General features: G+C 33.3%; 2 protein-coding genes across 2 annotated transcripts; one reads left to right on the top strand and one right to left on the bottom strand.

The window, feature by feature from the left end:
- Window positions 1-49: 49 nt before the first annotated feature.
- On the top strand, window positions 50-22645 carry LOC105336109 (nose resistant to fluoxetine protein 6). Its single transcript, XM_066075069.1, has 15 exons — window positions 50-435; window positions 3613-3800; window positions 8534-8606; window positions 9165-9261; window positions 9988-10193; window positions 11166-11333; window positions 12111-12207; window positions 12414-12518; window positions 14087-14243; window positions 14542-14624; window positions 14955-15080; window positions 15574-15694; window positions 20545-20734; window positions 21096-21238; window positions 21466-22645. The coding sequence occupies exons 1-15, from the start codon at window positions 132-134 to the stop codon at window positions 21625-21627; spliced, it is 2220 nt and encodes a 739-aa protein (XP_065931141.1). The 5' UTR covers window positions 50-131; the 3' UTR covers window positions 21628-22645.
- Window positions 22646-23107: 462 nt separating this feature from the next.
- LOC105336110 (E3 ubiquitin-protein ligase TRIM45) lies at window positions 23108-25337 on the bottom strand. Its single transcript, XM_011440294.4, has 2 exons — window positions 24111-25337; window positions 23108-23999 (listed from the first exon to the last, which is right to left on the bottom strand). The coding sequence occupies exons 1-2, from the start codon at window positions 25206-25208 to the stop codon at window positions 23184-23186; spliced, it is 1914 nt and encodes a 637-aa protein (XP_011438596.3). The 5' UTR covers window positions 25209-25337; the 3' UTR covers window positions 23108-23183.
- Between the last annotated feature and the right edge of the window lie 2591 nt (window positions 25338-27928).

Here is a 27928-nt window from a genome sequence, read left to right as displayed (position 1 = left end):
GCCGGAAAAAATTACATTATACGGGTTTACATTTAGTCGGCAAATAGTAACTTCCGATATTTATCATGTGATTGTTTACCTATGAGTTGAGCAATATTATTTCATTTTGCAACAGTGATCATTCCGTTGATATGTATTCCAAAACTTTTGTGTTTTTGCTCTGCTTGTGTTTCGTGTATGCAAGAGAAACATCATATTTTTCAATTTTGAAAGAGGCGCAGCATAAATTATCCATCGCACCGAAAATACCGAATGTGAACAGAGAAGTGTCCCAGATATTCACCCAGGTCGAAAATGCACTTACAAGAGATTTTTTCGAAAATCTCTTGAATGAAATTGAAAACAATGGACCTAAAGACAACTTCACGCTTTGCCTTTCTGATTTGAAAAATTTGTTTCAATCTATAGTGAAAGGCGAAAGATGGGGACTGGAAGGTGAGAGCGTATTTATCAGTGGTTTTTAGCTCAGCTGAAAGCTCAAGTGAGCTATTCTGATGACATTTTGTCTGTCGTCCGTCTGTCTGTCCGTCTGTCTGTAAACTTTTCACATTTTCAACATCTTCTCAAGAACCACTGGGCCAATTTCAACCAAACTTGGCACAAAGCATCCTTAGCCTAAGGGGATTTGAAGTTGTGAAAATTAAGGACCACACCCTTTTGCAAAGGGAGATAATTAGGAATTTATGAAAATTTTCGAGAAATTTTCAAAAATCTTCTTCTCATGAACCATAAGACCAAGAAAACTGACACTTGTGTGGAAGCATCCTCAGGTAGTGTAAATTCAAAGTTGTGAAAATCATGACCCCTGGGGGTAGGGTGGGGCCACAATGGGGGGGTCAAAGTTTTACATCTACATAGGAATATATAGAGTTAATCTTTAAAAATCTTCTTCTCAGAAACTAATCAGCCAGGAAAGCTGAAACTTGTGTGGAATCATCCTCAGGTAGTGTAGATTCGATGTTGTGAAAATCATGACCCCCGGGGGTAGGGTGGGGCCACAATGGGGGTCAAAGTTTAACATATGAATATATAGAGTAAATCTTTAAAAATCTTCTTCTCAGAAACTAATCAGCCAGCAAAGCTGAAACTTGTGTGGAAGCAATCTCAGGTAGTGTAAATTCAAAGTTGTGAAAATCATGACCCCTGGGGGTAGGGTGGGACCACAATGGGGGGTCGAAGTTTAACATAGGAATATATCTAGACTATAGGGTAAATCTTTAAAAATCTTCTACTCAGAAACTAATCATCCAGGAAAGCTTAAAATTGTGTGAAAACATCCTCAGGTAGTGTAGATTTTAAGTTGTGAGAATCATGACCCCCGGGGGTAGGGTGGGGCCACAATGGGGGGTCGAAATTGAACATAGGAATATACAGAGTAAATCTTTAAAAATCTTCTTCTCATGAACCATAAGACCAGGAAAGCTGAAACTTGTGTGGAATCATCCTCAGGTAGTGTAGATTCAATGTTGTGAAAATCATAACCCCCTGGGGTAGGATGGGGCCACAATGGGGGGTCGAAGTTTTACATAGGAATATATAGAGTAAATCTTTAAAAATCTTCTCCTCAGAAACTAATCAGCCAGGAAAGCTGAAACTTGTGTGAAAGCATCCTCAGGTAGTGTAGATTCAAAGTTGTGAAAATCATGACCCCGGGGGTAGGATGGGGCCACAATGGGGGGTTGAAGTTTTACATAGGAATATATAGAGTAAATCTTTAAAAATCTTCTTCTCAGAAACTAGTCAGCCAGGAAAGCTGAAACTTGTGTGGAAGCATCCTCAGGTAGTGTAGATACAAAGTTGTGAAAATCATGAACCCTGGGGGTAGGTTTGGGCCACAATGGGGGGTCAAAGTTTAACATAGGAATATATAGAGTAAATCTTTGAAAATCTTATTCTCAGAAACTAATCAGCCAGGAAAGCTGAAACTTGTGTGGAAGCATCCTCAGGTAATGTAGATTCAAAGTTGTGAAAATCATGATCCCCAGGGGTAGGGTGGGGCCACAATGGGGGATCAAAGTTTAACAAATGAATATATAGAGTAAATCTTTAAAAATCTGCTTCTCAGAAACTAATCAGCCAGGTGATTCTTTATAATTGTTAAGACTTTGGCCCCAGGACAATTCTTTGGCCTCACAGGAAGGTTCAGAGTTTGATGTAGGTTTATATCCCATATATAAACTATTGTTAAGGATTTTTTTGAGAACTGCAATACTCAACATATGATATGACTATAAAATCATCCTGTTAGAAAAGGGACTAATGATTATAAACATAAGAATATCCAGGGGAAAAATGGATTTTAATTATACAGAGTCTGCATGTATTATTGTACATTGTCCAGATAGTTTGTATTGTGACTCCATTAAGCTGATTTTATCATACCTTTTGTTCCTCAGGTGAGCGATGTGGCCCATGGGCCTCTTGTTTTTTACTCTGACTCCAAGCCCGTTTTTATGAAATGTCTTGCAGGAACTCAATGCAGGAATACCCTTATACAGCCAAAATTATAAACGTTCTGGAATACATTCATATCACATGTTACATTTATCACTTGAAATTTGATATAAAAATGCAAATTCATGATAATGTTTACCTTCACAAACAGTTGACTTGACTAATGGCAGATTTGAAGATCTTTACAAAGCTACATGTATATATAATAGGAATCATATACTAGTAAATATATCAATAATATCCTTGAGTACTCAAACTCTGTCACCATAAGCAGAAAACATTCCGCGTTTCTCTGTAAATCGTTTTTTGCGGTTTTTTATCATTTGCAATCAATAAATTTTACCTGAAACGTTATAATTTATAAAATTATAAACAAAACTATTTTTATTATTATTCAAATAAGCCCTCTAAATACGACCTTTATCATAACTTGTTTCATCAAAGTGAAATGATCGCCAGAATATAAAATGGGTCTGTGACAACAATCACAATGACCTTTTCAGAATGTATTGATGCTGTTTGATTTCTGTCCTTACATATTTCAAATATATCATATCAATAATGAATATATTAATGATTATATTGTTTATTTATTACATTTTCAATAAATGTAGCATATTCTAAATACCAACATATCGTAAATATATTAGTAACCCTGTATAAGGCAAAAATTACGGCATGAGCAATTTGACGTTTATATCATGAAGTGTAGTCCATAAACACTATTGCGACTGAAAAAATGTATTAATAACCTTAATAAAAAATAAAATACATGTGAAATGTTTCATCTTGACCTCTCATAAATTGACTGACCACCATAAATCATCGAATGGGCCTGCATGTCAGAAATATCGTTATTTTAGTCCACCCGTGAAAAAGTATTAGCTGATTTCACACAATTATTGTTGCATAAAATGAACAAGGTGTAATTTTGTTATGTTTGAACACATTCTTAAATTTAACCGTTGTAAATTGTTGACATTTGCTTGAAGATTTTTGATATGCAAAAAAGGACGTCATAATCGCACTTGATTTCAAACGGCGAAGAGTTTCCAAAAGTGACGGAGTTAGGGGGCTATGCGATATAAGTACTTCATGCCATGAACTGGTACCTGGTATATGATTTATTTGTTATATAATTTTATCTATTTTTTGTAGTACTTGATTCATTTGGAAAGATACAACCTGGAATCTTATTGGCTAATTTTCACAGTCCAGGATTTTTTGATGAATGCAAAAGTGTTGGACGAGACAGTTCTTTTGGAATGATTCCTGAAAATGTTACATTTAACAGTCAATATTGTTCGTTGAACATAAAGGCTCAGTTAACTGGTATGCCTATGCCTGTAAGTATAGTATTACATGTACTAATCAAACCAGAAACTCTCACTAGTCACTTATGAAAGTCTGAAAAATATTTTATGTACCTTTTTAGCTCACTGAGACGAAGTCAAGGGGAGCTTATGCTATTACCCCGGCGTCGGCTTCGGCGTCTGGACGTGGTTTAAGTTTTTGTTGCAGGTCCTGTATCTAAGCTATTACTTGTCCTATCTTCACCAAACTTGCATGGATGTTGCATCTGGACCTGCTAATGGACTTGAAAGACTTGGATGCTGAGTCTGGATCCAAAATTTCAGATGCTGGAGGAGGTTAAGGTTTTTGGAGCAGGTTACTGAATCTGGGTCCTAAATTTCAGATGCTGGAGGAGGTTAAGGTTTTTGGAGCAGGTTAAAGTTTTTGTTGCAGGTGCCCTTTGATAACAATATCTAAGTTACTGCTGGTCCGTACTTTACCAAACTTGCATAGATGGTGTGTCTTATGATACTAATGCACCAGACAGGCTTTAGTGCTGAATCTGAGCTATAGGTTTCGGATGCTGGAGGAGGTTAAGGTTATCAGAGCTTGTTAAAGATTTTGTTGCAGGTGCCCTCTGATGATTATATCTTAGTTACTACCGGTACTAGTCCTATCTTCACCAAACTTGTATGGATGGTGCGTCTTTTGATACTGATGCATCTGACAGGCTTGATTGCTGAATCTGAGCCATAGGTTATGGATGCTGGATGATGTTAAGGATTTTAGAGCTGGTTAAAGTTTTTTGAGCAGGTGCCCTCTGATGATTATATCTTAGTTACTACTGGTCCAAACTTCATCAAACTTGCATGAATGGTGTGTCTTATGATACTGATGCACCTGACAAGCTTGAGTGCTGAATCTGAGCCATGGGTTTTGGATGCTGGATGAGGTTTAATTTTTTTTTAACAGGTCACATGTTTTATAGATGATAGCTTGCATAGTTGATTTACCTATATTATAAGTGAACCGCAGAGGTTGCTTCAGATGCAGAGCCTGATCTCCATTATCAAGGATGCTAAAGAAATCTCCTACCCCACTCAAACCTGCTTGATAGATAGATGTGGTTGTTGTTAAATGATATAACATGATTCCTATGATAATGTACATGTATTGTATGATATGAAACACTATTGTTTAATATGATACAATATAATATCATATGTTATATATTGTAAAAAGTTATATGATGTGATATGGTATTGTATCAATTTTATTGATATTTTATGATATGATATTGTATCATGATATTGTTATGTATAGTATTGTTTATTGTGATACAATATTGTATAATATTATATTGTATTATTAATTTATTATTTTATCACATGATACTGTTACATTTGATATTGCAATATATAATATTGTATCCTATGATATAATGTTGTATATATTCTATATTATTATGCCTCCTGTCAGTCTGTGGCTATATATATATATATTCAATGCTCATCTATTTTTGTATAGTATACAAAGGGTTTATATAGTGTAAGCATACTATGCCGAAATAGAGCACGGCAATTGTTTCAACGAAAATCCTTCAAGCCCCGATTGTGAGTTCTGAACTCACGATGTTAAAACCATTACATCTTGAAGCCCAATGCATTACAGCTAGCTACATTAGCCGATGATGTACTTGACCAAATTTTATATATAAAACGTAGATACATACGATTGATATAAAGCAATTTAAATTATTAATCTTTCCAAAACACCTCATTATTAACGGTAATTTCGAAAGTAAAGTTTCTGATAAACTTTTGATTAAACATTTTTAAAAAAGTTCTACATGATGATCACAAAAACGCTTTTTAAAATGACACTTGATAAAGATTGTAAAAGAAAAAAAATCAATGACATTACGTCTGCTTAACATTTCTAAACATTTCGAGTTTTCTTTGTAAGGTCAAACGTCTTTCATTTCTTGAAAATAACATATTAAACCTTCGTTGATTTTTTTATTGTACAACAACTTGTTGATTAAATAATTAATCTAATCAACTGATTAATTTGAAAGAAGAAACACTTGCTTTTCCGGTAATTATTTTTGGGGACTAGACAACACTCAAATGTCACAGCTACTTATAGACAGCACATCAGTATATACAACAGTCGGCATAATAATTACAATAGTGTTGTATTGTGCATGTACTTTGCCTAAAAAATAGTCAGGGTTTGATACATAGTGCACTCGCCTCTTATTTAGGCATAGAACATGCACAACAAAACACTATTATATAAATATTGTATCATATGATATTGTATAATATGATATTGGTTTATATGATATATTATTTTACTTTCATGTTAAATACTGAAATCTGATTGGTTTAGATTGGTTTAGACACAGTTGATAATCTGTTCTATTACCCTGAACGTTAGCAACACACTTGGCAACGGGTAACACAACGAATTGTTAAATGCACATAAATTATGTGCGTACGGTTCGCATCAAAATTCATGCCATTTCTTTATGAAAGCAGTAAAAAATTCTTTAAATTAAGACATTCAGTATAATACATTAAATAAAGCCTGCTTGGGAGGATAACAGTTGAAATTGACACCCCTCGATAACCATTGTCAACCTCCGCTTCGCGTCGGTTGACAATGGTTTTCTCAGGGTGTCAATTTCAACTGTTACCATCCCAAAAAGGCACTATTTATATATTATCATATCACATGAAATTGTATTATATGATATTGTAATATATATTATTGTATCATATGATACAATGTGTTTTAAATTTATTATAATATTGTATTATATAATTTTTTACTTTATCACATGATATTGTATCATTTGAAATGATACAATGTTATATCAAATTATATTGTATCATATGATAAAATATCATTTATGACATATCAAATATGATACAGTATCATACAATACAATATCATACTATATTATACAATATGATATCATATGTTACAATATTATGATGCAATATGTAATATGATATTGTATCATATAATACTATATTGTATTATTTGTTATGATATTGTTTTATGTGATCTAATATCATAATGTAATATTAAAAACACAATACAATGTCATATCATATGTTACAATATCATATCTCATCATTGTTTATTACAGTATCTTATTGTATTATATGATATATATATTGTAGGTATGATAGGATGCAATATTGTATTTTAAATATCATAATGACCTTATAATACCGTATGAAATGAACATATGATTATCATACAATTTTTTAACAGATGATATATGATATAGTGTCAAAACAGAATCCATGAATATCCAAGATCATAAAGTATGATTTTCATATAATATGATAAAGGTGGTCTCATAAAGGTGATGTCTCACAAGAGTGATTGGCTCGTCTCGGTGAGCTTTGTAATCTGTGATTACCTATATATAATTTGTCCGGCATCTATTTTTTTATGCCCTTTTAACAGGACCAAGGCTTAAGAGGGTTTCTTAAATTGAAGAGTGAGTGACCTCTGTCTGTCTGTTGTCTGTAAACTTTTTTCACTTTCAACTTCCTCTTTGAATTTAAACTCTAAAATCTTTTGACTAATTTTATCCAAACTTAGAACAGTATCTTTAGATGGAAAATAGGCAAGGTAGGTCTTAAAAATGTTAGAGGATAGAGCTAAAATAAAAGAAACAGAGAGAGAGAGAGAAAGAGAGAGAGAGAGAGAGAGAGAGAGAGAGAGAGAGAGAGAGAGAGAAGGATATCATGTCATGTAATTTGTGTGGGTTGATAAGAATTTTGGCTTCTTGAATCAGTTTGACTTTGATAGTTCTATGAGGGATGTTGCTGGCATGATTCTCATGTTATGTAGACTTGTATTATACAAACTTAAGAAATTTATGCATTTAATATGCCAATTTTTAGCTCACCTGAGCTGAGAGCTCAAGCAGTCTGACTAAAGCCAGACCCTACTAATTCACTAAATTGCTTACAAGTGAATTAGTAGGGGCTGGCTTTAGTCAGACTTTAGCTCAAGTGATCTTTTCTGATCATTTTTTTGTCTGGCACCCGTCTGTCTGTCTGTAAACTTCTCACATTTTTGACTTCTTCTCCAGAACTACTGATCCAATTTCAACCAAATAAATTTGGTACAAAGCATCATTGGGTGAAGGGAATTTTAACATATTGATTCTTTAAAATTGCTGAGACTTTGGCCCCTGGACCATTGTTAGGATTCACACATATAATGCAGGTTTATATCCCATTTATTTTAGATCTTCTTGAGAACTACATTGCCCAATACATGATATGACTATAAAATCACCCTGTGACAAAAGGGACTCAATGATAAACAGAAAATCTAGGGGAACAAATCAAATTTTTTTAATAAAGGATATGTTCTACTATACATTGTCCTGATGCTTTGTATTTGGCTCCATAAAGCTGATTTTATCATGTCTATTATTGGTCAGGTGAGCAATATGGCCCATGGGCCTCTTGATTTTGTATTATGTTTGTTTTCATAAAAACTACTGTTACAGATTTGTGTCTTAGTTGGACATTGTTAATCATGTGTGCAATATAGCACATTGTCATAATTATATATTATATTGCAATATTTTGATTTGATTTTAAAACAAAGAAATTGATTTTGGTATATCAATATAGTATTTATATTTTTGACAATCATTGGTTCATGTAAATTTATTTATATCAATTATATATTTTGATTTTTATATTTAATTGATATATGCTTATCTGCACTGCATCTAATTCAACAGCTTCCATTTTCCTTTGGGATGTGTGTGTCGGAGAATTGTTCTGAAAAAGTTCTGAACAAAATTATCGATCAAGGTACTAGCATGTTTTGGACTATTAATTATGTAAAGTGTGAAATACAATGAAACAAAACTATTACATGTAAAATAATGAACTGAGATATATATACAATGTATACACTGGTATGCTGTTTCTAGTTTAGTAACCATGCATGACTCAGGTAATGTTAGAATTAATCAACTTCAGCTGCACCGATATATATACATGTATTGCAAATCATTTACCCTTTTCCATTCCTTCAAACCTGTACTATAAATAAGATATTGAATTGGCTTTGTAATTTCAAATTTAAGTATTGATGCCTTAAATACTGTAAAACTTTTGGTAGACAGTGCTAAATGAAGTACATTATTGTATGCCATTCATATATGTGTAAGGTTAGGCACATTCAAAAAATTGTTTTCTGCCAAAAAATTGTGCATGCTTAATATGATATGTTTACTGTAAATAAAGTGTCTTTACATGTATTAATTAAGCAGTGGTACAATCTAAGATCTAGTTTATTAGCATATTACAGTACAACCAAGCACATTGATGAAAGAAATTCAATCATTTACTGATTCTATTTTACAGCAATGAGCATGTTGCTCATAAACACAACCTCCATAAAACCACATGCAACCTGTCAGAAAAACCATTTAGAGTTTGATGGCAAAGCTGTTGCAGCATTGTAAGTAATATATATGACAGCGTACTTAATGTGGAACAACATTATGTTATTTATAGCATTGCAGTGTTAAAGTATATATAACAGCGTACTTAATGTGGAACAACATAATGTTATTTAATATTGTTTATATTCTTTGCTTTTTTTTTTTTTATGAAACTATTTGGATTTTCAACTATTAAGTGAATCATGCGGCTTTGTATCAAATTCATGAAGTAACATAAAATCTTTACTGAGGATTATTTAAATTCCAAAGCAAAATTGTTTCAACTTGAAATAAAATCATCTGCTCATAACAGATACTGGTAGTGCAAATCACTGTGTATGAAAATCAACTCCATAATATTAATGAATTTACCTGCAGCTGTGTTCATTTCTATTTTCATTGAAGTACTATGTATGTGCTGTATCATTATAGAACCATTTTAACAAGACCATGAACTTTCAGTGGGGCTTAGCTATCTATTCCTTGCGTCAAAACAAGTTACTAAAAAATGATGGGGTTTCAAGCGAAATATGCAACGATTGCATAGTCTTAGCTCAAAAGCCAGACAAATCTTGTTGATTTCAAAGAACCATGGCTGAGTGGCCAGCAATGAAATAAACTGGCCTACTTCACATTGCTGTCTGGCACAACTACCCAAAGTCCAAGCTCTTGTTAAAATGGTTCTATTTACCGGTACTGGTCCTGTTACGTGTTGTAAATACATTTTGTATTTATATAAACAGGTTGTTTGCCGGAGTCTTTGCATTGTTAGTCACCATATCTACCATTTTGGATGTTTTGTCAACATGGATGGCAAAGAATGACATCTTTCAGAAGACAACTAGCACCAATGTAGAAGTACTTCATTATGCACACAAGATCAACTCTGAGGAAACCCCTCTCCTTGGCTCACCAACAACTTCTGTGGCTCAAAAGAATCCAGCTTCAGGTACATGTACTTTACTTTTCAATTAAATTCTGAATCCTTGATTTGTCAATTTTGTACATAGTTAACCCAGTCTGATTTAAATCAGATCCTCAATCCGCTCAGACATACAACTCCATCTTTCTTTGTAACCGTAAAATATAGTTTCTAACACTTGCTCTGATTGGCTAAAATAACTTTCCAAACATGTAACTGAAGAATAGAATCGATGATATCATTAGTCAAAACAAAGTTCATAAGGAGGTGACCTCAAGAGGGGTTTCTTCAGATCCTTATGTATCGACAATAGAAAAACAAAGAGTGGATCAAGGATCTGATTTTAATCAGATTGATTGTAAACCAACAAATTACTAGTATTTGGAACAACTTTATTTTGCAATTTACCTGAGATGAACTGGTTCGCTGTAACTAATTTTCTTGACTAAGCATTAGCCACACCTGTTTTTTTTTTATTACAACGACCGGTATATGGGACATACTAATCTGTGGCGAAAATATTTGCGACAAATTCTTGCACAGGTAAAAAGATATGGCTTAGAGTAGTTAGAAATGAAAATGTTTCTGAAATGGAGTAAGAAGCTGTTCAGTATTATATCCTGTTGTGACATTTGTAAAGGATTCTGGTGGGTACAAATAATTGATTCTTAGAATTATATGACATTGTACCCAGTACCAGAGCATCTCAATAATCTAATTTAGCACAGTACACATTGCTCAGCAGTATTTTTACCATTATTCTATTGTAGTTTTTATTACTTGAATGTGGTTTGATTTATCTCTTGATTGTGGTTTAATTTATCTATCCCAATTATATTGAGATTTATAGGTTGAGCTTAAATACCAAGATTAATGACTATATATATAGAAAGTTTAGAAATTGATAAATCTGAGAATCTGCTTAATCAGAAAACAACTTTCATTGTGATGCATTAATTTCTTCACAAAATTCTCTGCATCTTTATTATATATTCACAGGATGCCTTATGAAGTTTTTCTTGGCCTTTTCTGTGTATTCCAATGGCAAGAAGATTCTGAGCACGAAGAAGACTGCAGGCACCCTGGGGGCTGTCAATGGGGTCCGGGTCCTCAGCATTTCCTGGGTCATACTGGGCCATATATTTGCCTTTATAATTGGAGTTGTTTGTAAGTCTACGTGATGATAATTTTTAAGAAAGTATGAGCATGGAAATATATATGCTTATTATGTTATGAAATAATTATTATCAATGTTTACAAATGATAAATCAGCTAGGTCAATTAATTTAAATTCACATTTCGTAATGGGAAGCATTGTTTTGGGGAAGTGTTACAGATTGCTTGTGACATTCATGTATCTATATTTCAAAAATACAGTTTTTACACAATTTGTTATTTATTTTGAAATACCGGTATTTGTTTTTTCAGGTGTCTTTTGTCAGTGATAAAACTTCATATCAAATTTTGTTTTTATTTTTCAATAAGTTCATCATTGGCACATTGTCTCATTTTTTCTAAGTACTGAGGATTCATTTTTATTCACGGGGGGGTCAAATTTTGTGGGTATCCAAAGAGTTCCTTGGTAGCAAGTTCTATTTCTTAAATAAATATTATAAACAAATGCTTGTATATATATTTTTTGGGATGTAAAGTGGGCAAGGGTTACCCTCAAAAGCCAATGATGATGCTACAGTATTGTAGACTGTGTTTTTTATGCCATTAAAGAAGAATTATGTGGTATTTTTGTCACAAAGATAGTTCTTATTCTTTTTTTTTACATACCAGTAGTAAAACATGATTGACATACTTTGAAAATTAAAATGTGTCAAATGACATAAACTGTTTGGTCACAAATGGGTTTGCAATACAGCTGGACAATGTTGTTGTCTCGATGCAAATTATTTTTATAGGCTAATCATTTCGTGATCATATTTTTTTTTTCAGCAAATGTTGGATATTTCTACACAGTTGACCTAAAGAGAAGGTCATATCAAGCCATCCTGAATGCCTTTGTGTCTGTTGATTCATTCTTCCTACTGAGGTACAGGTTCAATCAGTTTAATAAAGAAAATTATAGTATTAAATGGTTATTGTTAGTTTTATATATAAGCAGTTTTTAATTTATATTAAAGTTGTCCATTTTTATTATACAATTCAGAGTTCTGTTTCTATTGTAATCAGAACTTTTACTGGTTAATTTTGCTGTTCACATTTTGCTACAGCATGGGTATTAATTAATTTTTTCAGTGGACTTCTGGTGTCCTATTTACTTCTAAAGGAACTCAGAAGGAAGGAAGGAAACATAAAGTGGCTTCAATTTATTCCCAAGTTTTATTTCCACAGATACTGGAGGTATGTGTTACATTGATTCATATCATTTGTGGTTGTACCAGTATTTGTGAAATTTTTCATGCTTAACAAACTTTTAACTGTTGTTAGAAAAAAAAAGTTTGATTTCTGATTAAATTTGTCATTGAAAAAACGTGTTACAGTGCTCCATGCAGTAACTATATCAAAGCATTGAGTCAGAGCTTGTTTCCTTTGTTGCCTGTCATCACAAATTAATGTTGACTTTTTAATTAAAAGTACTTGATTGAAAGTGTCTTGCATAAAATAAGTTGTGTAATACATATATACACCAATATGTGTTCTTAATTGCATGCATGATTGTCTCACATGTATATTCTGTATTTGGTAATGAAAGAAACTGTAGTATTGAATGTTTTTCTACATGAAAGGACTATGTGTGGTTTAATGCATTTTTTGCCCCCAAAATTAAAGTTTTATGAAGCGCTTTAAAAATAAGGGTGAAAATAGAATCATATTAAAAATAAGGGTGCAAAAGGTTATCACCACAGTGACGTCATAATGTAGAAATGACGTCATGAAGATTGCCTAATTTTGATAAATTGATGTTTTGAGGCAAAATATGGGTGTTTTCCGATGATTTTTCGACTGGGAAACATTGAGCGCAGGCTTGCTCAAGTACCATTTTTTAGTATAATGTGTATAATTATCTGAAGAAAAACATATTTTAAAATCTTACTTGAGCAGACCTGCGCTCTATACTTCCGAATGCAAAATATAAAGCAAAAATGAGAATATTTTCATCCGTTTACAAGAACTATATAATTATGATAAGAGTTAAATTTTGCCCCCATAATTCGCCATTTTTTCAGTGTTTCGGGTACAATAAAATGTTAACTAATTTTTTAGAAGAGTTGATATAAAATATATTTTCCATCTATTTATTTGATTTATTTGCACTCACTAGTAGTAAATGACGTTAAAAGTGACACCATTTCTATAATTCAATCAAAATCAGCCAAAAATAGACATTTTTCTTATCTATTTACGAATGGGAAATATAGAGCACATGCTTGAACAAGGAAAAGAATTTTTGTCACTTATTAGTCTTGGCTAGATACATCTCTGAGTAAAATATTTTATTTGTTCAAGAATGCGCTCTATGTTTTCAGAAGGAAAAACTGCTTGAAAACAAGCTGTTTTACGCTAGAAATGCAAAAATGGCGGGAAAAGGTTGTCTTTACAATGTCATATTTCTAAATTGTGGGCACTTGAACCAAAATGAATATTATGTAAACACATCACATACATATTTGTAGTAAGAAAACAAAGAATGATAGTAAAATGATGATGTCCATTTTAGGGGGCCATTTTAGGCCCTTATCATATATAGTCCTTTGCGGGAATAAGGTCATAAAGTTGACGTCATAGATAAATAGCCAATGAGCAATGGTGGTTAAAATCAAGATTAAAGTGATAGGCGTCCACTGTACAATGATTTATGAAGATTTGATTTTTATACGACACTATTTAAAAATTGGTTAAAAATGGGGGGCAGATATTAGACCATATTGCACATAGTCCTAAATTAACTGATGTTTCTGTTTTTTCAGATTGACACCGTCTCTGATGCTCCTTATGTTTGTGTATGTGCCACTGTTCCCTTACATCTCTGATGGTCCCTTCTGGCCCCAGAAAGGCTTGGAACAAGGACAGTGCAATAAAACTTGGTGGTACAACATGCTCTACATTAATAATTTTTTTAATGAGGTGAGCTTTAATGTTGATATTCTTAGTATTGAAAAAAATGCTCAATTTTTCCTCTTTTACAGCTATTTTATTTGCTTACATATACTTTCTTGACATCATGATTTACAAACAGTCATGTACAAGCTAGCTAGGTTTAATACAAGATTGTTTGCTCTATACTGCATTTTGCATTGATTAACCATTGTGATTTGTATGAATGGATTCATAACTGTATATTTATCATCATACATAAATGTACATGAAATGGCAGTCAGTTTGCATCAAAACATTTCAGATTAAATATTTATTTTCTATTCAGGAGTGCATGGCATGGACCTGGTATTTGGCCAATGATATGCAGTTTTTCATACTTAGTCCATTTATCATCATTCCGTTGTACTAGTAAGAGAAAGTATTTGTCTTGTATTTCTGCTTGTTAGCAATTGTTTTTTGATTAGGAAATGAATATTTTCTTGTTTCATTTTATTTTAATTAATCAAAGAATTAAAGAAGTACCAAAGGTTCTGACATCAAATTTTTGAACATGCAAATTTAACAGTTTAGGGAGAGAATGGGAAGGGGATGCAAAGGAATAACTGAACAAAATATTTAATTCACTGGTATAAATATTAATGCCATATATAAAATATTTGAGGAAAACAAGCACAAAAATGATAAATGAAGCAAATATCAAGTTATAAATTATTCAATATTTTTTGCCTTTTATTGCAGCTCTAAATTCCTTGGTTGGATTATTGGAGGCATGATTCTGTTAGGTAGCTGGATTGCTACAGGGATTATATCTAACAAATATCAACTACCAGCCTCCCAACTAGAGCAACTGACATCCTCATCAATGTAAGAACATGTACCATCAAAATCTCCCGAACCATTTGAAATACTGTATACATTGTATATAAGGTTATTTTTGCCTTGCTGTGTTTAGTTGTGTCAAAAGAAAGATAATTTGAGACTACAGTGAGAATTTTTGCCTGTATACAGTATTTTGGATATTAGGAGTACAGAGAAAAGTCAATTGTAGAATTTTTATCCTCTCTCATATACCGGTAGAGTATTGTATATTTTGCTGACTGCGTCTGTCGATCATTTCCATCTTCCGTCCTTTTCTATCTGTACTCCATATACATGTATCACACTTTACATTTAGCTCAGTTTTGAATAGTATGAATTGTTTAAGATACACATATTTTTACCAAACTTCATTTATACATGAAATTTGGTAAGAAAAGATACAAGAAAAGATTATTCCTTTCTAGACATATTTTCTAGTTACCAATAATCTTACTGTCATTTCTGTGAATCCAGCTTTGCAGTGTTTTTCTTGTTTCAGGCAACTGCATTATTTTGATGATTACTACATAAAGCCGTACTGCAGAGTAGGCCCTTACATTGTTGGGATATTTTGTGGTTACTTCCTGTATAAGACTGACTGCAAACTGAAAATAAACAAGGTAACACTTAATAATGTCAAGGAATTTGCTTGTAAATAAACATGTAGTTGTATTCTTCATTGGATACCTCCTAATTAAAGAATCATTACAATTCAATCCCCACAAGTAGTATAATAAAATAAAATACCGTATATCAGGCTTTTTTCCGAGTCATGTGTTTTCCAAACAGTATATAAAATTTACGCGAATCAAATTTTCACTATTTCAAAGTCATATTGAAAATGTAATTCACGATTGTTCAAGTTAAACCTGTGAGATAAGAGGGGAAAAGTATCTAAATTGGCGCTCTTTGTAATGAAAATTCGGACAATGAAACCATTTACATGATTTCCTTAATGTGAAATAATTACCGATAATTATTTTCAGAGACGCAAACAGTCATAAATAAATAGATCATGTAATGTTACATATACCAGTAGCTCATGTATTATTAGATATGATCGGTTTACGCAAGGAAAGTGACCGTTCTAATTAGCTTGTCAATGGGTTATTAAATAAACAATGAGGCTTACAAATATATTAACTGGCGCTTGTCTTCCGATCCTGCAATTTGTACCTCTAACTAAACTAACTGAACATAGTTCACCATACTTTTACTTACCTGTTTACTTTATCAGGAAAGAGTGAACTCTATTACAAAAACAAAATTTTGTATCAAATTTATGCTGATTTATTTTCCACGATTCGGAAATCAACACGAACAATGTGGATATTGGATACACGTGGAAGAAACCTGATATATGATATCATCCATAGAATTGAGTATTGATCCATGTTTTCAAGTTTATAGAATGCCACTAAACACCTATTCAAATTATTTCAATAATTCATGATCAGATTTCAAAAGTAACAGTACTAGTTACTTGTACTAGTAGTTAAATCATGGGTGTTCATGGCATTGGTAATATGATCTTTATTTTATCACTCTTTTCCTAGTAAATTTGATTGAGTTTTTAGGTCACCCGAGTCACTCAGGTGACCTATTGCAATTGGTCTTCGTCCGTCGTCGTGCATCTGTGCGTCGTGCGTTAACAATTTTACATTTTTAGCTCACCTGAACCGAAGGTTCAAGTGAGCTTTTCTGATCACCTGTTGTCCGTCGTCGGTCCGTCCGTCTGTCTGTCAGTCTGTAAACTTTTCACATTTTTGACTTCTTCTCTAGAACCACTGAGCCAAATTTAACCAACTTGGTACAAAGCATTCTTATGGGAAGGGGATTCTAAATTGTTAAAATAAAAGTAACAACCCTTTTTAAAAGGGAGATAATTGCGAAACTGAGAAAATTGGTTGGGTGTCTTAAAAAATCTTCTTCTTAAGAACCACTGCACCAGATATGCCAATATTTACACCAAAGCTTGTATATATAGTGAAGATTCTAAATTGTAAAAATCGCGATCCCCGGACCAATACTGGAGTCCCAAGAGGGGTTCAAAGTTGATAAAAAATGACAAATTTAATATAGACAAATATATGGGGGAAAATGTTTTTAAAAATGTATTCTCAAGGACTACAGTGCTAAAATTAGTGAGTTTACTATGAAAGTACCCTAAGATAGTGTAGATTCTAAATTGTGAAAACCGTGATCCCCGAACTAATACTACGTACGGCTCCAAAATATGTTCAAAGTTTAACATAGGGTAGCAAGGGACAGTTTCGAATAAAGTACTCGTCAATATTTTTGTAAAATTGAGAGTTGCTGTACTTGAAAGCTTATGAGTGTTGCTAAAATTCATGAAATGATTTTTAATGATTATCATTAGTTAGAGGGGTGTCTGTTGTTGAAATTGATATGCAATATGTAGGCCCCTTATGTTAGGTACATGAGAATCAGAAGTAAAATGCGAAACCTGCGGCTATGACTGTTGTGCTGACTTTACACAGTGAAATTGCAAGTTACAGACGGGAGGTCAAATAACACGAAAAGTAGGTGGATGGGACATTGTAAACTATACACCAGTAAGTTTCTGACATGTGATAGTGCAACATGCACGCGGTACTGAAGGTCAACCCTCTGCAGGGAATTAGCTGGAGGAGGTCTAAAAAGTTGAAAAATCATGAAAAATTAGCAAAATATGAAAGGGTCAAAATCTCATAAAAACCAGTATGTAGAGAATTTTACAGGTTTTGATTAGTAATTTTCTTCAGAAATTGGTGATTGGCCTTATAAAGAGTGAATTAAAGGTATTTGTGCTGAATGGGAACTGAGGAAATTCTAGTTACAGAGTTCCGAAGACATGCATCCCTTGGCTACAATGAATTGTATCAAAAAAACTGTCCCCTGCCACCTAGACTTATGTAATGGGAAAATGTTTTTAAACTCTTCTTTTTAAGAATTACAATGCTACAGTTTGTGAGATTACTATGCAATCATTCTAAGATAGTGCAGATTCTAAATTGTTTAAATCATTTTTTATTAAAAGAAGTATTCCAAAAAAAAGAAAAAGACATATCCATGATAAGTTTATCATAGTTAAATTATCTGGAAATATATGTGTATGTTTATAGACTAGTTTTTTGTTTTTTGGAATTTCGATCCCGACAGCAATTACTCACATATCGGGATCCAAGTGATCGGGATCAAAGATCATAAATTCAACAACTTCAAAAAGGTGTGGATCTTAGTTTTTACGAAGTTTTGTTTCACAAACACACAGTTAGGAAAGATAAAGGAACAAAAGATAAAAAATGGTTATGGAAAAAAATTAGGAATCATTGATAGACTTTATCAACTATATATAGACTTTCCATGTTTTTGAGTTTAGTCTATAGGACACATGATCGTTGAGAATGCAAAATCTTACATGCCTAATGTCCTCATCACACCTGCAATATTTTTATTTGATGAATTGATAAAGAAGCTTTTAATGATTAAAATACAAAACAGATGCCAATATCATCTTTTAATTATTTAACGAATATTTTTCAATTTTTTCAGTGAAATTGGGATTCTTTTTTACTGCAAATGGGTATTTTAGAGCTTAAAATTCAGTCTCATTTGATGTGTAAAATAACTATGAATAAAAACATGCCAAAGATAAAATTGTTTCTTCTTTTTATGTATTGTTTAATATATGGCAAAATCTTGAAATATATGAGTTTTACAATATTTATTCAGAATCCACTTCAAAATAAACGCTTTCGAAATAAAATGATACAAGGACTATTGTTCAGGTGAGCGATTTGTGGCACATGGGCCTCTTGTTAACTTCTTCTTGAAAACTACCAGGCCAATCGTTACCATTTTTGGTGTGAAGCATCTCTATGGTAAGAAGAATCTAAATTGTGAATTTCATGGCTCTACCACCCCTGGGGTGCCACGGGTGGGGCCAAATATGCCAAAAAAGCCAAATTTTCAAAAATCTTCTTCTCTACTCCCACGCATGTGAGGAAAAAACCGGTTGCATGGTTATGATGTCCATGAAGCCCTCTACCAAAATTGTGAAATTTATGGCCCCAGGGTCAGGGGTTCTGGCTCTAGGGTGGGGCCAATATGGCCATATATTAAAAATGTATTAAATCTTAGAAAATCTTCCTCTTTACTACCATATATATTTTTTAAAAACTAAATGCATGATTATGATGTCCATGAGGCCCTCAACCTAAATTGTGAAATTCATGACCCCTGGGTCAGGGGTTCAGGATCTAGGGTGGGGCCAATATGGCCAAATAGTAAAAATGTATTAAATCTTAGAAAATCTTCTCTACTCCCATATATATTTGTTAAAAACTAAATGCATGATTATGATGTCCATGAGGCCCTCAACCTAAATTGTGAAATTCATGGCCCCTTGGTCAGGGGTTCAGGCTCTACGGTGGGGCCAATATGGCCAGATAGTAAAAATGTATTTAATCTTAGAAAATCTTCTTCTCTACTCCCATATATATTTGTTAAAAACTAAATGCATGATTATGATGTCCATGAGGCCTTCTATCAAAATTGTGAAATTCATGACCCCTTTGTTAGGTGTTCAGGCTCTAGGGAGGGGCCAATATGGCCATATAGTAAAACTGTTTTAAATCTTAAAAAATCTTCTTTTCTACTCCCACACATGTGAGCAAAAAAACTGAATACATGGTTATGATGTCCATGAGGGCCTCTATAAAATTGTGAAATTCATGACCCCTTTGTTAGGTTTTCAGGCTCTAGGGTGGGGCCAATATGGCCATATAGTAAAACTGTTTTAAATCTTTAAAAATCTTCTTCTCTTCTCCCACACATGTGGGCAAAAAACTGAATATATGGTTATGATATCCACAATCTCCTTTACCTAAATTGTGAAATTCATGGCCCCTTGGTCAGGGGTTCAGGACATGAAGGGGGGGGGGGGGGGGGCGCAATATGGCAATATAGTATTAATGCATATAATGTTTAAAAATTTTCTTCTGTATTCTCACACATCTGTATTAAAAAAACCTGACCAATAATTATGTTTACCAGGAAGTCCTCTACTGAAATTTTAATTTTCATGTTCCCTGAAGGATGGGTTTTGACTCTAGGGCAGGGCCAAAATGGATGTATAGATGTTAATGCATATAATGTTAAAAAATTATCTTCTTTACTCCCACACACCTGAAAGGAAAACTGAATTCATGATTTTGTAGACCAGATCTTTTAGTTTTTCACCAAAATTATAGGTTTCACAGTTCTTTTTGAACTGTGGTCGTCATTACAAATTTATAATTTTTTTACCCATTATGAAACCTAATTAATTAGATGCATATATGAGACTCTGTGACAAGTTTGTGTATGGGATATATGCTACTCAGGTGACCGTTAAGTCCAATTGGCCTCTTGTTTTTCTTCTCTTTGTGCATTTCTCTGAAATAATCAGATGTTTGTTTGATGACAGGTGCTGAACATATTTATATGGATGGTGGCTGCCACTCTAGCCTGTTTGATAGTGTATGGCTTGTATGATGATGTCAATGGATATGTTCATCTTTCTCAAAGTGTAAAAGATCTATACAACACAACCCACAGAACTGTATGGGGAGCCTGTGTGGGCTGGGTGGTCTTTGCTTGTGCCACTGGAAATGGGGGTGAGTTCCTGTACATAGTTTGAGACTGTTGGTCTGATGCAGGTTATGATTACATGTATTTCAATTTTAATTTGAATGGAAGTCATAAAAGTTTACATACCAGTACATGAACAGTTGAACTTGAATATCTCAAACACTGATATCTCGAATACAATGAAAATATCGAAGTGATTTGTCAGTCCAAACCACTTGTATTTTAAGTGTTTTACCCTCAATATTTCCAATAGTTTTTAAACAGTTCCATCTAGTTTGAGATAATGAAGTTTGACTGTATGTGCATTCAATGATTACTGAATGTATTAAATGTTTACATTGTATTAATCTACAATTTGACTAGATTTGTTATTATTTTCAAATTTAGGATTTATTAACACCCTGCTCTCATGGAGTTTCTTCACTCCTCTGGCTCGTCTGACATATTGTGCATATCTGATACATCCAATCCTTATCTATGCCTACTACAGCAGCCTCAGGACTCCATTATATATGGATGATTCCACACTGGTAAGCAACATGAATATACACTACTTATTAAATCAACTAGATAACTGATTCTTAAATATTTGAAATCCACATGCATTTTAATAAATAAACAATTTTAGATATGGTTGATGGTGAAAATTTTTGAACGAAAAAGTTAGATATTTTTTTAAAGCTTTTTGCAACTTTCACTGATACATCATTATGTACTAGTCTATAAATAATGGTAATCCTTTTTCTGAACTTTCCAGGCAGTCGTCTTCTCGGGTATAATGGTGTTGACCTACATGTTTGCGTTTGTCCTGTCTCTGGCCTTTGAGGCTCCAATGCTATCATTGGAAAAACTTATCTTTAACCGAGGCTCATCCGAGGAGGAGAAAAGAGGACCATCAGAGGCGAAGCATTACGAGTGAAAGCATGGAACAGTGGTTGCTGTTTTGCTATTTTTTTTTTGTTCGTTTACAAAAATCCAGGTATATGATACCGGTTAAAATTGTACTGATCGATCTTTGATTCAAAGCTTCAATTAGCAGGTGCTTTTAGATACCCATGCATGTCACTTATTGACACTGGGCGTTTAGCATAACCCTTTTATTTGATTTATCATTAATTTAGATGTACACAAGAAAGAGAAATAATTTTTATGCTTCTGTACTGTTTGTGCTTTTTAACTTGTGTATACTAGTAGGCATTTTAATTATTATTCACATCATGTTTTTTTTTTATTGAAAAACAGATCACATCTTGGTTATTTGCAATTTACATCATTTCTTTACATATCTATATATATTTGACAATCATCAATTTAAAAGCTTGTGTTTGATATTAAGCTCTGTGAACAAAGGCTATTTGTCTTCAAGCAGGAAGCATTTTTTTAAGATCTGCATTTTACAATAAGTATTATGAATAAGGAAAATCCTGATTAAATATTTCTCGATTAGTTAGTATTTTACATTTTATACATTTTTATATTTTGCAATCTATCTATGACCAACGACATTTTGCCAAAAGCCTTCTCTCTTTCAAAGATCTGCATTTTGACCAAGTGTACATTCATGATGTTTTTTATACTAGTGCCGTAGAAGCAGAAATGTTTAATGGGATATATTTTTCATAAGTTTTGACCCAAAAAAGTTTTGTAGGGATTAAATTCATCTAAAATGTCCATGTAGGAAATTATTTCATTTTGAATTTAATTTTAATAAATGTTGACCATCAAGAAACCAAAATTTATTCCCCATTAAATTATTCTGTATTGAAGTATCCATTCTATATACTATAAGGCTGAAATTTATCTTAAACTAAAAAGTATTGTCAAATGACCTCGATGTCTGTGATACCTAGATATTTTTTGTTTCATCTTGTTATATACTGGTACATCTTCATGTATATCTTGTCATATGATATCAGAATTAAATATGCCAAAACATAGGAGTCTTTCATTCTCTAATTGGGACTCATCTTTACTAGCCAAAGGTTTCTGGTCGTTATGGATCAAAAAACCTTGGTTTACGAAAATGGATAGGATAGGCCAAAGGTTGTTAAGGATGGGTGCGGATTGGAAACCCTTGGTTAGCAAAGATTATCGGGGCCGTGATTTTATTCCGAGAGATCAAATATTTTGACAGATCAATGTTCGAGCCATTGGATGTCACCTGAACTCTTCAAAGAAAAATAGAACATTTCTCAAATGTATGTAACAAGAATCACCTTAAGAACTGTTAAGAAAGTTGGCTCTGCTTTTCAAAATATTTTTCATAAAAAGTACCCTAAGCCCATACATTACTCTCAAATACCCGGTAAATTTAAATGGTTCATGTCGAAAATTTTGTCAAACATTAATTAAACGTAAATTATTTAATTGTGTAAATAAAATTAAAAACATGTCTCCTTTCATCTAACAAAATATTTCAAAAAAATGTTCAAAAAAAGATTCACAACAGTTCAGTTTAAAATCTACAAGTTAACGTCAAACGTATGTGCAGTGGAAGACTTTGACAGTTGCGTCTCTACATCCAATCCACAAATTGTTTTTTGAATCCATGGCAATCGAGTAAGGACCGTATATTTCGTGAGCGGTAGTCAATAGCAATCTCACGAATTTCCCAGTATGGTCAAGAAGATGCACAGCATCGTTCGCGTTGTCTGTGACGTAAATATACCCACGGGAGTCGCAGGCAACACCCCTAGGTTCGAACGGACGACGAAGATTTGCCGAGTCATCCCCAGAGTAAGAAAATTTGAGGCTTCCATCTTGGCGATGAATGGTTATTCTTCGTTGTTGGCAATCGGAGACGATTATATTGCCGGTCATGTTGCAAACTATGCGGAGAGGGTACAAAAATTCAATGGATGGATCGTTGAAATCTTGCAGAAGCTTCCCGTCTAATGAATAGCGAAGAACCTTGTTCTTGTGTCCCTCTTTGTAATCCTGAAAGGCTAGCGACTGTCCGGCACAGACCAGGATTTCGTTGTTTGTGTTCATCGCTATTCCTCGCGGGTGCACGGAAAGTGAGGCTATTTCGGAAAAGTCTAGACCGTTCCTGCCCTTTAAAATTTGGCGCTGATCACTACTGGAAACAATCATGGATCCATCGTTGCTGAAGACAATGGTGTCGATATTACGATGTGCATTTTGGGTTTTCAGTTTTGTACCATTGACTTTAAATAGATGAATTTCTGGTTTCCAACCTGATGTTATCCAAGCTTCTCCTTCCTCCCGCGGGCATATAGAGCTCACCACCTTAAACGTATCATCGACTTGAAATATAGAAACTTCTGCCACCTAAAGGGAAAAGGTTATTGATACACAATTATTTGACTTAATTGACAAATTATTTTTTTTATTCAGTAGTAATACAAAAATATGTCTATGTTCCTATCGATAAAAACTTACTTTGATATCCACCACAGAGGGTCTTTTAATCGCTAAACTTCCAAATAAGTCTTCTATCTTTGTACCAGAGTCCCTAGACGGCGAGAAAGAAAGGGATAGCTTTGGGACGTCACTGTCTTCGGATTTTTTGATCAATTTTTCAAGACGTTTAGAGAGTGATTCTTTATTTCTTGTGATTTCTGCATCTGATCCAAAATTGACAACTTGGTTTGCGGCATGAACTTGAGAAGCGAGCACTTTACCAGCCTTCCCAATTGCCCGTCTTTGGAAGTCTATTCGAGACACCTCCACACGAAATTCTACTTCAACGTCGCTTAGCATAGAACTAGATAGTTTATCGACTCTTGCAATCAAGTCTGATGCCCTCTCAGAGATGGATTTTGAAATGTCTTGCTTTGTTTGAGACAAGTGTTCTTCGTATTGGTTGACGTCGCTGAGATGCTCATGCAGAAGAGGAAGAAAGCCTTTTGCTTCTGACAACTTCGATCCTAGCAATTCTCTTGTTTCTTTGGCAACATCAGAAAGATCCATTGTAGAATGATTCTCGTGGGAAGTAACTTTACATCTCAGACATATTGGATCGTTGCACGGTTTGCAATAGAGTGTAAGTTCTTCCGACTTGTGCTTGTCGCAGAAGACTTTGGTTGTGACTTCAGGCGAAAGATGGATGTCTGGAAAGTTTACTGCCATCAAGTGATGCTCTTTTGATGAAGTCATTTTAAGATGGGTCTTGCTGCAATTTTCACAAAGATTCTGGTCACATTCAAGACATCGGGTTTCGACCTGGCGCTTTCCATCTGTATCACATACTTCACATTTTGCATCCAATTTAGAGAGGGATTTTGTTTGCTCTGCTTTGATGTAGAAATTTGTCTGGAAATGCTCAACGCCGCCACGGGGTATTTCTGTCTCAACCAGACAAAGTGGACATGTAAATGTTTCACGTCTTCCAGTCTTCCCAACGTACGACCTCAAACAATCCAAACAAAATGTGTGGAAACAGGGCAGTATTTTAGGCTGTTTGAAATCTCCAAGACAAATGCCGCATTTGTCAAGATCGACACCGATTTCAATATTGCTCGTTTCTCTGCTAACCATTTTGAAACAGGGAATTCAATTTATTTTGTATGTCTACTCTTATTCTTGACGTGTAATCAGTTTTAAAGAGTTGGTTTCGTGAAACAATACAATGAAATATTACGGTGTGAAAAACCATTGAAAGTCATCCATGTAGAAAATGCATGAGGTGCAAAGAGGGTTGATATCGCTATTTACTTTGAAACAATAGTTTAAAAGATCTCCCTTCATTTCAAATTTAGTAAAATTAATGCCAGTTTAAGTATATAAGAGATAATGAAACAAAGTTTAAGTGTGAATATTTTGCTTATAATAGTGAAAATTGACTGCCTTGCTTTCATAAGAGAAAGTTCCATGACAAAAAAGTGGTGCATGGGGCTGCGAGAAATATGGACTTTAGAACGATGCATCTTAACAAATGTTTTAAAGTTTAATTACTAATTACTTCCTTTATACGGTATTTGTACTTGAAGCTATACGATACACATTTAATCAATTACTGAAATGTCAACTTGTTAATTGTTTAGAGTTTAAATGCACATAGTGTGCGATTTTATATGATTAAACAAATGCATTCTGATTTTTAAGAAAAGAATGACAAAAGAATTGTTTGAGCAAAGACATTGAAACAAATAGAAATTTCGAAATTTTTGATTTAAGAAGCCAGTTTAAGTATATAAGAGATAATGAAACAAAGTTTAAGTGTGAATATTTTGCTTATAATAGTGAAAATTGACTGCCTTGCCTTCATAAGAGAAAGTTCCATGACAAAAAGGTGGTGCATGGGGCTGCGAGAAATATGGACTTTAGAACGATGCATCTTAACAAATGTTTTAAAGTTTAATTACTAATTACTTCCTTTATACGGTATTTGTACTTGAAGCTATACGATACACATTTAATCAATTACTGAAATGGCAACTTGTTAATTGTTTAGAGTTTAAATGCACATAGTGTGCGATTTTATATGATTAAACAAATGCATTCTGATTTTTAAGAAAAGAATGACAAAAGAATTGTTTGAGCAAAGACATTGAAACAAATAGAAATTTCGAAATTTTTGATTTTAGAAGCGATAGTAATCAATCAAAATTTATTTTATTTTAAAGGTTTAAACAAAAGGTTTAAGGAAAACTTGCATGGTTGTAGGAGAAAAAAATCAAATTAATGAATGGGTTTACATTGCATTGTGTATTAAGTTTCGCATTCCATTCCTTGTACATTTATATACATGTAAATGTAAATACCCAACAATTTTTTAATACGTGTATCCCACTATCTGTGGATACTATTTACAACAATTCTGTATTTGTAGTATATATGTTTTTTTTTTAATTTTTGCGGAATCGCGGTGCTAAGTAAAGCTAGGCTATGTCCGTTTATAGAACCGAAGAGATCGCTGGAAGTTAAAGAGTGCGTTTTTTCTTATATAATGTAAATTAATTAAATAACCTATATAGCTAATAAATATAAAAACATTAAAGATAAATTACGATATATTATATGTTAAAAGATTCACGTTTAAAAAAGAAAACAAATAATGAGAGGGTTTTCCCTCACACATTGGGGCGTAAAATATAGTTCTAAACAAGAACAAAACTCAGAACTACGTACATGTACACAACTATATTATATATATATATATATGTATGTACAGACACGTACTGTGGTACACTTCGTCATTAACCTAGCTTAGAGATCGATGTTGTATATATAACGTCGTTTGGTCTGGTGCAAACTGAAAACCAACTTTCATTCGCGATGACTTTACTTCGCGATTTATGGCGATAGACTGGTTCGCGGAGTCTAATTTTCGTGACCAATCGTATTATTTTATCACTTTGCTTGTCAAATAATAATAATACTGTCTTGTCAGATCTTGATGTCGACTTGCTATTATTTACGTGTCTAGCTAAATTTTTAAAAACAAAAACGGATACATGCCCATTATCTGCCATATATATAGTTATCCTAATATTTTTTCTGACCTAAGGATCGGATAAGAAAGCATAATTAAAGATCTGACAAATCAGTTGTACATCCAAAAAAAAAAGATAAGTCAATTTGTCAGAAACATGACAATTATTCAGTAAAAAAAAAACCCCAAAAACAAAAACAAACTGAAATTAACTTTCTACAGCAGACATTTTCACATGTCCTTAATTCTTCCATGTACGATCATTGAGATAACTATTTAAGCTTGTCGATCATAATGTATTGGTCAGTTACACGTTCATATTACCAGCACGCAAAAATTCAAGATTGAAAATTATTATATTATAAAACAAAATTTCATTTATTAATTGCTTAAATGAATACAGTAGAGAAAAAAAAATTAGGGGGAAAACTCAAAAGGGTGTGTATCTCCCTTTGACTTGATAACTTAACTTTGAATTTTTGTCAGCAATTATTGCCTATAATTAAAATTTTAAAAAAATATTTTCAAAACCATACAGAAACGCCTATTAAAACTGGAGTATCTTATAGTTTTTAGCTCACCTGAGCAAATCATCCTTAGGCAAAGGGGATTCAAAGTTGTGAAAATTAAGGGCCACATCCGTTCTCAAGGGGAGATAATTAGAAATTAATGAAAAATTTCGAGAATTTTTCAAAAATCTTATTCTCAAGAACCAGAAAGCCAGGAAAGCTGAAACTTGTGTGGAAGCATCCTCAGGTAGTGTAGATTCAAAGTTGTGAAATTCATGACCCCTGGGTGTAGGGTGGGGCCACAATGGGGGGTC

The sequence above is a fragment of the Magallana gigas genome, chromosome 2 (assembly GCF_963853765.1).
Source record: "Magallana gigas chromosome 2, xbMagGiga1.1, whole genome shotgun sequence".
In the NCBI taxonomy this organism is placed as follows: Eukaryota; Metazoa; Mollusca; class Bivalvia; order Ostreida; family Ostreidae; genus Magallana; species Magallana gigas.
This window is presented reverse-complemented; position numbering and strand designations above follow the sequence as displayed.

What these genes read in the sequence shown, in the direction of transcription:
- LOC105336110 (XM_011440294.4), bottom strand. Translation starts at nt 25,208, where the DNA reads ATGGTTAGCAGAGAAACGAGCAATATTGAAATCGGTGTCGATCTTGAC. An exon ending in CCTCTGTGGTGGATATCAAA is followed by an intron (nt 24,000 to 24,110) that starts GTAAGTTTTTAT and finishes TTTTCCCTTTAG; the next exon opens with GTGGCAGAAGTTTCTATATT.
- LOC105336109 (XM_066075069.1), top strand. Translation starts at nt 132, where the DNA reads ATGTATTCCAAAACTTTTGTGTTTTTGCTCTGCTTGTGTTTCGTGTAT. An exon ending in TATTTCCACAGATACTGGAG is followed by an intron (nt 12,519 to 14,086) that starts GTATGTGTTACA and finishes CTGTTTTTTCAG; the next exon opens with ATTGACACCGTCTCTGATGC. An exon ending in TTGTGCCACTGGAAATGGGG is followed by an intron (nt 20,735 to 21,095) that starts GTGAGTTCCTGT and finishes TTTCAAATTTAG; the next exon opens with GATTTATTAACACCCTGCTC.